This window comes from Amphibalanus amphitrite, unplaced genomic scaffold, assembly GCF_019059575.1.
Source record: "Amphibalanus amphitrite isolate SeventyFive unplaced genomic scaffold, NRLGWU_Aamphi_draft 000311F_arrow, whole genome shotgun sequence".
Taxonomy (NCBI): domain Eukaryota; kingdom Metazoa; phylum Arthropoda; class Thecostraca; order Balanomorpha; family Balanidae; genus Amphibalanus; species Amphibalanus amphitrite.
In genome coordinates, this window is record NW_024881806.1 from 226683 (window position 1) to 241278 (window position 14596).

General features: G+C 52.6%; 1 protein-coding gene and 1 long non-coding RNA gene across 4 annotated transcripts in view; one reads left to right on the top strand and one right to left on the bottom strand.

Annotated features, from left to right (window-relative positions):
• Positions 1 to 1805: 1805 nt before the first annotated feature.
• LOC122388159 (ubiquitin carboxyl-terminal hydrolase 48-like) overlaps positions 1806 to 14596 on the bottom strand; it is a 50535-nt gene continuing 37744 nt past the window's right edge. For all 3 annotated transcript variants that reach the window (XM_043379006.1, XM_043379005.1, XM_043379004.1), the window contains exons 19-22: positions 14457 to 14585; positions 4901 to 5026; positions 3088 to 3169; positions 1806 to 2513 (exon numbers count right to left, since the gene is read on the bottom strand). In XM_043379006.1, coding sequence (XP_043234941.1) covers positions 2491 to 2513; positions 3088 to 3169; positions 4901 to 5026; positions 14457 to 14585 — 360 coding nt within the window. In that variant the 3' untranslated portion in view covers positions 1806 to 2490. The remainder of the gene's footprint in view (positions 2514 to 3087; positions 3170 to 4900; positions 5027 to 14456; positions 14586 to 14596) is intronic.
• LOC122388160 lies at positions 6600 to 14236 on the top strand. Its single transcript, XR_006257742.1, has 2 exons — positions 6600 to 6747; positions 12980 to 14236. It is a non-coding gene; the product is annotated as an uncharacterized LOC122388160 (long non-coding RNA).

The following is a 14596-nucleotide window of genomic DNA, read 5'->3' on the forward strand; positions in this document are numbered from 1 at the left end:
AATCAGAGGGATACTTTATTAACTCGGAACTACGGAACAGAGCAATAACGGCAAATCCGATGTAAAGCCATAAAACATAGTATTCTTATCAGCACTCGAATACATATTCCTACAGTCGATAATAGATGAAATCCAAAGTCGGTAGGTATTAGATGAAGTCCAAAGACCAAAATGAGGCAAGAGTTAGATTTTACAAAAAAATGCATCCTCTAATTGCGTATAGTTGTTATTGCCTTTACGGTACAACACAATGAACTCTTGCTTGAATAGGTACTACAAACAGCGGCAACAGACACCCAAGGACCGAGCCTCATCAATATAGAGCACAGACACAATCGTACAGCCGACATCACCGTGCCGCCTAATCTGCATTTCTCCCCAGCACACCTCTAGCCGCGCTGGTGTTACCCGCCCACCCCGCACCGCAGTCTCCCTGACTACCCATGGCACGGCTACCGTCCACCCCAGTTCTCACACCCGCACCCCCTTCCCACCCCACCCCTCCCCCTTCCTATCGCGGCCGCGACTCGTCCCGCGCAAAAAGGCGCGCCAAAAACCCACCTCGGTTCCTCGTAGACCGCCTCTCGCGGGCGCGGCCGCCTCTCCTTTGAAATCGTCGCCGATTTCAGAGAACCGGCCAGCGCTCGACGCAGCCGCCGCGTCGTCCACGACGCAGCCGCTCCGACGGCCGAAGGGAGGGGACGGAAGGGGCGAGACGGGCACGGAGGGACGCTGGGCGGCACAGTGGGTCACTGTTCTATTGGCGCTGTTGAAGAATGTGAGCTAAGAAATAAACACAGACTAGATAAAACGGAGATGATGTGTAGATGCATATTGGTCGGGAATGAACACCAGGATCCAGGCTTCTAAAGAAAAAGGATAATCGATACAAAAAAGTGGCAACGGCAGGTTGTCCCTAGCTTATCTGACAAGGTCCACCATCTGGCCGCGGCGGGACGGAAGACTGGCTGTGCGGGCCGCTAGTCGACCTGAGTGACCTTGGTCCGCTGCCCGAGGACATTATCGACCGCCGACCAACTCAAACCCTGTCTAGCTGGCTCAAAGTAGCTGGGTAACTCAAAATCTGTCGGGTCAAACCGGTCTGCTCGAATTCCTCGCCGAGAACCCAGCTGGCTTTAATTGTCATAAGAAATGGCAATTGTGTCAGGGTGACTCGAGAGCAACCATCAGTCCACCTGAGGCTACAGAGATCGGTCGAATCGAGTCATTGGATACGGATCCGGCCCGACAGAATTCCCCCAAAAAGAGGCATACAAAGGAAGCCTCATAGCATCAAGGCTCAGTTACACCAGCCAGGAATGCCCTGCGTGGCACAGAAAACGTGATAACGCATGCTCAGGTCTAGCCCGTGCGATCTAGCGGTGAAACTGATTCACACACTTCAATGCCAATATCACGGTAGTGACGAGCTTCGACGAATTCGATAATAGGGAGGAAGAGCGTTACGCTGCGATGGCTTGTTACCCAGTGCCGGGATTGCGCCGATGGAAGAGCAGATATTGCTACGACGGACCTAATTTCTACCATCGGATCGGAAGCATGCGGGCACATTGCATAAATCAAAGCCAAACAATTAAGTGTTCACATCGATAGGCGGTCCATCCTTTTGACCGTCAACTGGCATAAATGCGCAGTATCCGTCTCAAGTTTCCTTCGCACCTTCCCTCAGTCGATCAAGTTCTCTCTTCATTTTCTCACACTCGTCTTTATCGCTACGGCTGCTTCCAAAACACGCTTCAATTGCAGCCGAGCCCGTGCCATAAACCGCTCAGCAAAAACCCTACGATCCACGTCTCAGCACCAGTTTATTACACACCAGTCGGCGGACACAGCTCACAATATACAGCGCCGCGGCCTCAATCCAACGCGATCAACAAAACCAACACGGTACGGGTCCCGCTGTGGACACTGTCAGCGGCCGTACCGAGCACTGAGTACCGCAGGCAGCGGTACACAGTACCAAGGGTACGCAGTACAATGGTACACAGTACTCAGAGACACACAGTCTGGTACGACCATTCGCGTGGCGGCCTTACATACCCCGGCTGAGCAGTGCACACATACATACAAACAGAAATACAGCCAACCACGGCCCGGCACTTCGGTAGAGAGATCGTCACATGCGGCCTTTGGCGACTGTCCTCCACAAGTACAGCACATTTTACAGTGTCTGCGTCTCTCTTGTCACGCTACAGTAGCGTCCGTCCAGAGTTGTCACTCACACAAAACCCCAGTCATCATCACAGGGAGGTTTTGTAAGCATGAGTCTCCGTAGTGAAAATCACCATCAGACAGGGAAGGCAGTGGGGTGTCAATGCCTCCGTGTTGAGTGACGAACATTGTGACGGACGAATATCATGGTGGACGAAGTCGGACGAGCAGAGTCGAGTGAATATCCGAACTGCTTTGGCTTGGTCTAGGCATGACCCGATACTAGACGTCTTCGGGAAACAGCGGTGTCTCTTCATGTCACGAGCTCACAAGACCAGTTCCTGTGGCAAATGGAGCGACACTTGTCACCATCGAAAAGCAGAAAAACGCTATAATTAAGAGCTTTGTAACTCCCCAACTTATCATCTGGCATAAGCAAAACGAACAAGAACGCATGACACCACAATCAAAACGGCACCACACCCAGGTTTCATCAACTTCAAAGTCGTCGACAATGTCACGACCCCAAGTGTGTAAATTCCGTATCAATTCTCCCACTTTTACCCGGGTGAATACCATTCGTTTCTGGTCGGCGTTTCTGCCGACCAGTCAGCTACCGATCCCGGACACAGGCTTCTCGGCAGCCGGCAGGCCACTCAACCTGCCTCTAAAACCGGACCACTCAACGGAAGACTTTTTGCCCGAGATAAATGTCAAGAGTCGTTTAAAGACGGGACAGAAGCCGCCCAAGTGGCCAGTGGTGCATGATTTCATCTCGGAAAACCACTTAGAGAAATAAGTATACATTGTTATAAAGTGTTGCGGAGAAGGCCTCGCATTTTCCAAAGGTGAGCTGGTTGCAATTTTACGATTAGCAATCTGATGACGAGGGTTGAGGTTCACGTTTTGACTGACCTTTGAAGCCCATCTCGGGGTTCGCAGCGGCCGTGAGGTCCTCTGAGGAGGTCAGGTCGACCGACTCAGACGCCTCGTCCACCTGAGGGCACAGGTCAGGTCAGGTCAGCGCAGGTCAGGTCAGGTAAGGTTAGGCCAGATCAGGTGAGATCGACTGATTCGGACGCCTAGGTCACCTACGAGCCTGGGTTGATTCGGGCCATGTTCGATGAGGTCGGGTCTGTTGTCGCCAGAACTTGCTTACAAGCAGCCAGCATGGCTTTAGGTCACATGGGAGGGTTTCGTGAGCAAAAACGCCGGCCCTCTTTTACCCACAAAGTAATCAAGACACGTGTCTCGAAGCACAAAAACATGTCCAGTTGACTGGCACAACTAAGCTCTCCGGACCACAACACCACAACCCCTTCAATAATACCGCCCTCTCTTGATCAGCACCGACAGAAGACACTGTCCTCCCCCTCCCTTCTCAACTCCCGCCCGCGGCCGCATCCATCCCCTGCCGAACAGAGCTCAGGGTTCACACACAGGAACCACCGCCGCTATCTGCCGGCCACGGTCCATTACATAAACACATCAGTCGGTCCGAGCCGCGCCCGTGGCCGACAAAATGCGCCGTCACCGCGCGCCGACCTATTTGCAAGAAAAATGAGACGATCAGAGTTTATGTGGAATGGAATCACGAAACTGGTGGATGTTTGAACAAGAGAGATAGTCAGACAACGTTAAAAAGATCGGGATAAACGGTGTTTGATAAACAACGAGTCGAAGACCACTGCTGCATGCAAGCGTTTGACCGAATAATGTCGAACAATTCCAGGAGCCATGAACAGTCTTGGCTTCAGCTTTGAACACATGGGATCAGGCAGAAAATGATGACCTAACAATGTCAATACTACGGAGGGTCGATAGCCTAAATCCCAACCACCAACAATGTATAACAAGAGATCTAAAGAGGGATAGATAACAGGTTTTCACCGTGCCCTTCACATAATCAGGCCTAATTCGGCAAAATGCTAACCAAATAACATCATTTGCCTGCAGTATCTCGACTAACTACAGACACTCAATACACCAAAACAATCATTCACAAACATCGCAATTTAACCTTCTAAGACTTAAACCCAGAATGACCTAACGAGCATAAACGTCATCCTGGGAGCCCTCTCAAACCAGTAGAAGGGGACACGGCGTGCAGAGATGCCACCCGGCGGAGACACAGCGCCACCGATCGCAACATTTATCACCGGCGCAGCCTGAATGAAAGTCGCGTTGACAAGCCGCTTTATTGATTGTACCGCTTCTGTGGGCCTGTGAGCCGACCCAGCCCGGGGAGGGGTGTCTGTCTGAAGCGCGACGCCACCGTATAAGAGGGGGCGGTTCGCCTCGTCTTCGCCAGTTGCCGGCTGATGGATCACCAGAGGATGAGCCCCTCCCCCCTCCCGGCGGAGGGGGGGGGGGGGGTGAATCATATCAACGACATCGACCACAGCCGCGGCCGGACGGACGAACCGGGGAGATTTAAACAGGGAGAGGATGGTGTGATAAGGGAAATATGGATACTAGCGTAGCTTACGACAGATATTGAGTGTTGATAATTGCAGTTTGATTTGCACATCGCTCCCATTATTCATGATCGAACAATACTTTTCGTTAACCGATGAATTTCAGCATTTTACCCAATCTAAATGTTTCTTTTTTGTTTGTTTGTTCAATAAATGGCGACCTGGAGAAAGCAATTTCAAACTAACACCATCATGCCGTCACTAATAAATAAGACGTATCGTCAGTCGTCACGTGCCGTCATTGTCCCCACCTTGAGCAGCAGCGTGGATCCGGGGACGATGCCCAGGTGCCCCAGCGTCGACAGGCCGTCCAGCAGGGGCACGCCGTTAAACATCAGGTGCTGGTCATACGGAGCCACCTTGAACGCCTTCATTATCTGCCAATAGCAACACCGGCCATTAGACGACGCAACATTACATTACATTGCACGGCCATTGCATTATACGACCTCGACGACGACCTAAAATGATGCCACAGTACCTGATAGCAGGCATTCAGGGAACAACGACAATTAGTACCAGTATAGCGCCTTTTGGGGCGACTAACGGAGCGAGCGAGGGGGTGAGTCTTGCACGTGCGAAATTTCGAGGGGGTACCTCCAACTGACTTGTGCACGGCACCCTACTAACCGGTCTCTAGCGATGTGCCAAATTTGAGCACAATCGGCCCAGCCGTTCTCGAGATCTGGAAGCGGCACCCTGCACGTGCGCACGTGCAGAATGAGTCCCAACTGACTTGTGCACGGCACCCTACTAACTGGTCCCTAACCGTGTACCAAATTTGAGCGCCATCGGTCCAGCCGTTCTCGAGATCTGGAAACGACCCCTGCACGTGCGCACGTGCAGCAGCACCCCAACTCTGGCACATGGATATGCAGTGCCTAGTGGATGCCTACCTACATGCCAACTTTCAGCGCAATCGGCCAAGTAGTTACCGAGATATTGCAACAATTGCAAAACTGACACCTCTTCGTTTTGCGCGTGGCACGTGCATAAGGGGTCACCCACATGCATCGGGAATAGTCCAATACGTGGTAGAAGGAATGAAGCTACCCTACAAAAATTACCCCGTGTAAATCGGTCGAGTGGTTGCTGAGATACAAGCCTCGCAAAAGCGTCCGCACGGCCGGCCGGCCGGCCGGCCGGCCGCTCATACTCAGAAATTTCCGTTAATCTAAGGAAAGACTCCGCTCGCTTCGCTCGCTCCGTAATAACCAGTATAACGCCTTTTGGGGCGACTAACGGAGCGAGCGAGGGGGTGAGTCTTGCACGTGCGAAATTTCGAGGGGGTACCTCCAACTGACTTGTGCACGGCACCCTACTGACCGGTTTCTAGCGATGTGCCAAATTTGAGCACAATCGGCCCAGCCGTTCTCGAGATCTGGGAGCGACACCCTGCACGTGCGCACGTGCAAAATGGGTCCCAACTGACTTGTGCACGGCACCCTACTAACTGGTCCCTAACCGTGTACCAAATTTGAGCGCCATCGGTCCAGCCGTTCTCGAGATCTGGAAACGACCCCTGCACGTGCGCACGTGCAGCAGCACCCCAACTCTGGCACATGGATATGCAGTGCCTAGTGGGTGCCTACCTACATGCCAACTTTCAGCGAAATCGGCCAAGTAGTTACCGAGATATTGCAACAATTACAAAACTGACACCTCTTCGTTTTGCACGTGGCACGTGCATAAAGGGTCACCCACATGCATCGGGAATAGTCCAATACTTGGTAGAAGGAATAAAGCTACCCTACAAAAATTACCGCGTGTAAATCGGTCAAGTGGTTGCTGAGATATAAGCCTCGCAAAAGCGTCCGCACGGCCGGCCGGCCGCTCATACTCAGAAATTTCCGTTAATCTAAGGAAAGACTCCGCTCGCTTCGCTCGCTCCGTAATCACTGTCGCTTGGCATCATCGAACAGTAAAATAGCAATGCAATAACAATGTAACCGCCGCCCAGAGGTCATTGGGCAGCGATGTTTTCTTTTCCCCAATTTGCCGCCTCCAATTAATAGAACCTTGAACAGGGCGTGGCACGCGGTGAAGCGTGGCCATTGACACATACGATTGTGATACTGGGACGTCAGATCCCACAAAAGTAAGATTATTGTCCATTGATAATTGATTAATGTATGCAATGCTTTGAAATGATTGGTTTTTGTGTTGTTCGTGTATCCATGTGTATTATTTTTTGTTGATACTATTGTTTGTTTCAGGTTTTACGTACAATATAGCGGCACCTAGTAGAATGGCGGTTTATTTGTAGAAATTGATTTGAATGGCCGTTACAGTAAAACTTTTTGGATCTAGTCCTGATTTTGAGAGACTTTGTAGTTGAAAGATTGTCTTTATTTTCTTCTTTTAACATTTTCAGTTGCACTGAATGAATATCAACTGGTTGTAGATTCTGGGGCAGTCAGTAGTTACGCAGGGTTGTTAGTAGGATTCCCCCTGTCGTATCACGCATGATGGTTGACTAGTAGAGGTGTTTGTAGCTAGACACACCTGTATTTGTCACTCTGACCTTGAGTTTTGGCCTCAGCACCTGGACGTCTGACCTTGACGTCTTAACACTGGTTTTGGGTCACATTTTTTTTGTGCTTCATTTTTGTTTTGTTATTGCAGTATTTAAACTATTATTTGCACCTCTTGCATTTATTTAAGTAGTGAAACTAAATCCTGTGCCATCTTTTCTTGAGCAATTCCTTGCCTGGTCCACAATGAGTGACGAACAGAGGATGTTGTCTGCGAAGGGCAGGGAGCTGCGGACAACTGAGAAAGGTAGATGCTACCAGGCTGCTCAGAAGTCAAAGCTGTACAAGCAGTTCTTGAAGAAGCTGAGATCACGTGGCAGCTTACTGTTGGAGTCTGTTGAGCAGGAAGAAAAGCCACAAGTGATCAGGAAGGACTTTGATGTCTGGAAGCATGATTATGTTGATTTTGTGCAAACATATGAAGTGATATGCTCCCTGATGGAAGGTGAAGAGAGAGAAAACCTGGATCATGACAAGAACCTCACTGAAGTGAATGAGCTGAAAGGCAAGGTGGAGGCTCACCTGTCTTCAGTCTCCGCAGATGATGCTACTCCTGCAAGATCTGACGCTGGTGGATCACGTTCAAGCAAGTCATGTGCAGGCAGCGAAGTAAAGGCACAAGTTGTGCTCATGAAGCTCAAGATGCAGCAGGACAGAGCAGAGCTGGAAGCAAGAGCTGCAATGAGTAGAAGAAGGCTGCATCTGAAGCAAAAACAAGAACAGCTGCTGCTGGAGCAAGAACAACTGGATATAGAAACAGAAAGGAACATAAATGAAGCCAAGCTGAGGGTGGTTGACCAGTTTGATGTTGACAGGGAGGAGGGAGCAAGTCAAGACCCAAGTGATGAAGTTGGACCTGGTGCAAAGGAGGAGAATACTGAAGTGGTCACTGGAACTGGAGCAGTACCAAGAAATGATGTCTCCATTGATGCTGCAGTCCAAGTGAAGGATAATGTCCAAGGTACAGGAAGAGACGACAAGACAGCCAATGGTCGAGTGGAGGATGATGAACCCAGCACTCAAGCAGCACTACACAGACTGGCAGATCTGCTTACTGAGCGACACAATGGTAGTAGGCTTCCCGTGCTGGAACCAGGCACCTTCAGTGGCAACATTGAGGAGTTTCCAATGTGGCTGAAGTCTTTTGAAACCTATATTGAACATCAGACATCCTCTCCCATCGAACGCCTTCACTTTCTAGGAAAGTACACAGCGGGTGAAGCCAAGACAGCCATCCTGGGCCTGCTCCACCTGAGGACAGATGAGGCTTACTCGCAGGCGAAGGCGAGACTGAATGACAGGTTCGGAAACGACTTCATCATATCCAACACGTATCGCATGAAGTTGAGGAGCTGGCCCGCAATCAAAAATGAAGATGGTCGTGCTCTCAGAGACTATGCTGATTTCCTCGAGCACTGCCAAGCGGCAGCTGCGGGTCCTCTTCGCCACCTAGGAATCCTGGATGACTACCTGGAAATTCAGATGATGGTGAAGAAGCTGCCCAAGTACCTGGTGGACAGATGGAAGAGGGAGGTGGACAAGTGGCTCTACGATGAAAAGGGCGTTGCTAAAAGGAGACATCCACCGTTCTCAGAGTTTGTCCGTTTTGTCGGCATCGAAGCCAGGATTGCTTGCGGACCAGTGGATGTACCCAAGTGTGAAGAAACGCGGCAAGCCCCACAGAAGACACAGAGTAAGGCCAGGACTTTCATGTCCACAACGGGTGTGAAGAGGGCCAATGGAGGAACTCAAGTGGACACAAGGAAGCCTTCAACATGCGAACTGTGTCAACACCAGCACAAGATCAGCGACTGCGACACCTTCAAAAGGATGACTGGAACTGAACGGAACAGCAAGGTCAACGAGCTGGGACTGTGTCGAGGCTGCTTAAGAAGAGGACACAGGTGGAGGGAATGCCGCTCAAGATGCAAGTGTGATGAATGTGGCAGGTGGCACCCTACGATTCTGCATGATGAGTCACTTCTCAAGAAAGCTGAGGTTCAGCCTGAAGGCCAACGGAGGACGTCCCACGCGGCACCGCAGGCGACTTCATTCTGCTCGGGCTCTGTGTCAGATGCTGAAGGAGGAGGCTGCTGTCACTCACTGGTGGTGCCAGTGCTACTGAGCCATGTTGACAACCCGGAACACAGCGTGCTGGTGTATGCTGTACTGGACGCTCAGTCTGATGCCTGTTTTGCTTCAGAGCCTGTTTGTGAAGCCCTGAAAGTCGACGGAAGAGCCACGAAACTGGAGCTGAGCACTATGACGGGGAAGTCGGTCATCAGCAGCCGAGCGGTACAGGGTCTGGTGATCCAGCCCCTAACAGCAGATGAAGCCATCAGACTGCTATCAACCTACACTCGTCCTGAAATCCCATGCTCCAAGAAGGTCGTTCCTAAAAGGGAGACAGCCATGAAGTGGAAGCATCTGGAGAGAGTAGCCAGTAAAATGCCGGAGTTCTTCCCTGGCGCACCAGTGGCTCTGCTTTTGGGGACCAACTGTTCACGCGCCATCAAGCCACTGGACGTGGTTTCTGGTAAGGACGACGAGCCCTGGGCGATCCGAACCCACCTGGGGTGGGGCATCGTTGGCTGTCTCGGTGGGAGCAACGACCCGGACGCGACGTGTCATCTGGTGGACACTAGCGATGGACACCCCAAACGTTGTCATTTCGCATTCAGATCACAGGTGCGCGAGGTGAGCCCACTGGAGGTGCTGAAGGTGCTCGAATCCGACTTCCAGGAGACTGGCCGAGAGGATAAGACAGCTTTATCGATCCAGGATCAACAGTTTGTGAAGAAGATGAGTGAGGGACTCGAGCACCGCGAGGATGGCCATTTTCAGATGCCGCTGCCACTGAAGAATGACAAAGTGTCCATGCCAAACAACAAGACAGTCGCCATCCAAAGACTCAAAGGACTGAAGGCGAAGCTGGTGAGAAACGAGGCCTACAGACACGACTACACCGGCTTCATGGCGGCGACGTTAGAGAAGGGCTACGCAGAGAAAGTCCCCAGTGAAGAACTGGAGCTGGATGATGGCAGGGTTTGGTACATTCCGCATCACGGGGTGTACCACCCACAAAAGAACAAGATTCGAATCGTATTTGACTGCAGTGCAGAGTTTCGGGGTCACGTGCTAAACAGCCACCTCTTACAGGGACCGGACCTCACAAACAGCCTCACCGGAATCCTGTGCCGATTCCGTAAGGAGCCTGTGGCGGTTTCCTGCGACTTGGAGGCGATGTTCAACCAAGTGGGAGTCGACGTCAGGGATCGCAACTTGCTCAGGTTCCTGTGGTGGGAGGATGGCGACTTGAAAAGAGACCCAACTGAGTACCGCATGAAGACTCACCTATTCGGTGCCACCTCGTCACCCGCGTGTGCAATGTTTGCACTCAGAGCTGCTGCTGATTGTCAGCGAGGTGACACTGAAAGAGAGGCCGCCGACTTTATGAAAGGTGATTTCTATATTGACGACGGTCTCATCTCTGTACCAGACGCCGAGACAGCGGTCAAACTGATTGACACGACCAGAAAGCTCTGCGCACGTGGAGGCTTCACTGTTCACAAGATCCTCTCGAACAGCATTGATGTCGTGAAGTCGGTGCCGATGGAGAGTCGCTGCGCTGGACTTCGGAGTCTAGATGTCGGTTCCGGTGATCTTCCCGTTGAGCGGACTCTGGGAATCGACTGGGACACGGACACCGACATGTTATCCATCCACGTCACGCCGAGAGTCAGAGAAGTGACCAGAAGAGGAATACTATCAGTAGTAAGTTCGTTTTTTGACCCACTGGGCCTGGTGTCTCCTTTCATCTTGAGAGGGAAATTGCTACTGAGGGAGCTGTGTCGTGAGGGCTGCGGATGGGACGATCCCGTGCCCAGCGATGTGGCTGACGCATGGAAGGAGTGGATGGAGAGTATGTTGGCTCTGAAGATTGTGAGTGTTCCACGATGCTATGTGGAAGGTGGGCTGCAGGACAAGATGACTGTAGAGCTGCATCATTTCTCCGACGCCAGCGCTGTGGGCTACGGGCAGTGCAGTTACGTGAGGACGGTTGACCAAAATGGACTGGTCAACTGTTCACTGATCATCAGCAAGGCTCGTGTGGCACCAACCAAGCCGGTTACGGTGCCAAGGCTCGAGTTGACCGCTGCCGTACTCTCTGTGAGGATGAGCAAGTTCCTCCAGGACGAACTGAAGCTGGAGCACCTACAAGAGTTCTACTGGACAGACAGTAAGGTGGTGTTAGGCTATATTTCGAACGAAGCGAGACGTTTTCACGTTTATGTCGCGAATCGAGTTCAGGAAATTCGCAACCATACTGAGCCAAGTCAGTGGAGGCACGTGACAAGTGAGGAGAATCCAGCCGATCTTGCCTCCCGAGGCATCAGAGCCGAGGAACTGGTGGACAGTGCCTTGTGGTGGCACGGACCTGCCTTCCTGTCCCGTGCGGTCCTGCCGGAGGGCGAGGGACCACGGGAGGTTGGAGACGAAGATCCTGAGGTGAAGTCACGCTCTGCTTTCAGCTTCGCCACAACAGCGCGGGAGGAGTTCGCTGGAATTCCGAAGAGGCTCGAGTGCTTCTCTAGCTGGTGGCGAGCCAAGCGAGCAGTAGCGACGTGCGTCCTGTACGTGAGGAAACTTCACCACCTCGTGATGATGAAGAGGAGTGCCGTGCAGTCACGAGATGTTCCCAAAACGCAAGTCGGAGTAGAAGAACTGGAAGAAGCAGAGAGGATCATTCTGACAGCATTGCAGCGACAGGAGCTGCCAGGTGAAGTCGACCGCGCTGGACGATCGGGACAGGCAAGGACGGTGGGAGCCGGCCGGCGGACCGCCACGGTTCCCAAGGAGTTGTCTCGTCTCGATCCAGTTGTGCGAGACGGGTTGATCTGTGTTGGTGGGAGGCTTCGCAGGAGCGGTTTTCCAGAGAGTGAGGTGCACCCTGTTATCATCCCCAACCGAAGCCATGTGACGTATCTGATCGTCAAGGAGTGCCATGAGAAAGTCGGACATGCTGGGCGAGGTCTCACTCTCGCTCGACTGAGGTCATCTGGCTACTGGGTCGTCGGAGGGAGACGATCGGTGGCACGCCTGATTCTGAAGTGTGTCAACTGCAAGAAGCTCCGTGGCCACGTTCTGAATCAGAAGATGGCCGACCTGCCGCATGACAGACTGGAACCTGCGGCGCCTTTCACCTATTCAGGCGTGGACTTGTTTGGTCCATTCCTGGTACAGGAGCGACGGAGTGAAGTGAAAAGGTGGGGCGTTCTCTTCACGTGCATGTCGTCTCGGGCAGTGCATATCGAGACGGCAAACTCACTGTCGACGGACTCTTTTCTTAACGCCTACAGACGGTTTGTGAGCCGAAGAGGCCCGGTGAGGGTGCTGCGAAGTGACAGAGGCACAAACTTCGTGGGCGGGAAGAGAGCCTTAGAGCAGGCTTTGGACGAGATGGACGACGACAGGATACGCAGAGAGCTGGTGAAGGAGAACTGCGACTGGGTCATCTTTCGGATGAATGTCCCAACAGCCAGCCACGCAGGAGGCGTCTGGGAGCGCATGATTCGCTCCGCTCGGGCTGTCTTGGGCGGTCTCGTTCAGGAATGTCACGGGGCTCGGCTGGATGACGAGCTCCTGCGAACGCTGCTCTGCGAAGTGGAAGCTATTGTTAATAGCAGGCCCCTCACATCCTTCAACATGACTCCCGATGAACCCCACCCAATCTCACCCATGACTCTACTAACACAGAAATGTAATGTAGTGCTTTCGCCGCCTGGTGCCTTTCAGAGGACTGACGTCTACTGCCGCCGTCGCTGGCGACGCGTCCAGTACCTGGCAAACCGGTTCTGGCAACGATGGCGCTCCGAGTTCCTCCCGAGTCTCCAGGAAAGGAGGAAATGGGCGACAGCGCACGAGAACATCGAACTAGACAGCGTCGTGCTCGTTGTCGACGACAACTCTCCCCGCTGCAAGTGGATGCTGGGGCGCGTCACGCGGCTTCATCCGTCCGACGACGGATTCGTCCGGCGGGTCGCCGTACGCACGAAAGACGGAACATATGATCGACCGATACAGAAGCTGGTGCGGCTCCTCCCGTAGGCGCCGACTTCGGTGGGCCGCGCGCTGCTGGTGGCTCCGGCGGCGTTCTGCGGGGCCGGGCCGCGCGCTGGTGGTGGCTTCGGCGGTGCTTGAGCAGAGTTGGCGGCTGCAGCCATCGACGGCGCTCAGTGGGGGCTGAACTGTGCGCAGCTGTCAGGCTGAACTGTGAAGCTGCTGCGTTGCCTGGAGTGCTGCGTAGCCTAGACTACTGCTGCGACCCTGAGCGTTGCGCGTGGGGCTGTCTGTGGCTCTGCCAGTGACGACAGTGGCTCATTTAATGACAGTGGCTCAGACGTTGAAGGTTTAACTGAGACATACAGTCATGCAGTGTCTCAGAGCGTGCGACATAAACAGTTAACAGCCACCGACAGTGTGGTGGTTGTTAGTGCGTTGTGAACTGAGGAGAGTGGCACGTCAGCTGACGAGTGAGCTGACTAGTATGTGTTGGCGCTACGTATCGTGAGCGGCTGCCGAGTGTCGCTTAGTGATGGACGACGGGCAACTCCCGTGACGTAAGATGATTTCAGTTTGCCACCATCTTTACCGTCGTCGGTCGTGTGGCGCAGGATGGTTGCGCTCCGCGGTCGTGTTGCGCAAATGTGGACTGTCTTGTTATAGAATCGTGACCGATTGGTGGGAGTGTAACCGCCGCCCAGAGGTCATTGGGCAGCGATGTTTTCTTTTCCCCAATTTGCCGCCTCCAATTAATAGAACCTTGAACAGGGCGTGGCACGCGGTGAAGCGTGGCCATTGACACATACGATTGTGATACTGGGACGTCAGATCCCACAAAAGTAAGATTATTGTCCATTGATAATTGATTAATGTATGCAATGCTTTGAAATGATTGGTTTTTGTGTTGTTCGTGTATCCATGTGTATTATTTTTTGTTGATACTATTGTTTGTTTCAGGTTTTACGTACAATATAGCGGCACCTAGTAGAATGGCGGTTTATTTGTAGAAATTGATTTGAATGGCCGTTACAAACAAGCTAGTCTGGCTTCGAGAATCCACGCCTAAAAACCTGTCTGCCCGATGGTAATACCCACAGAAATATTATTCCACATAACGCTAAAGACGCTCTGCTTCTTACACTGCCCTAGTAACAGCTCAGTTCACCAGTAAAAGCAATCCCCGATCGTCCCGGCTCGCTCGCCCACTCACTTGTACTTTGAGGTCCCGCAGGGTATCTGTCGAGGCGACACTGAGCGGTTTGGAGCCGGGTGCCCGCCGGGGTCGACTGCTGCGGCGGACCGGCTCAGGCGCGCCCTCCAGACGGGGACGCTTCGACGCCTGCAGGAACA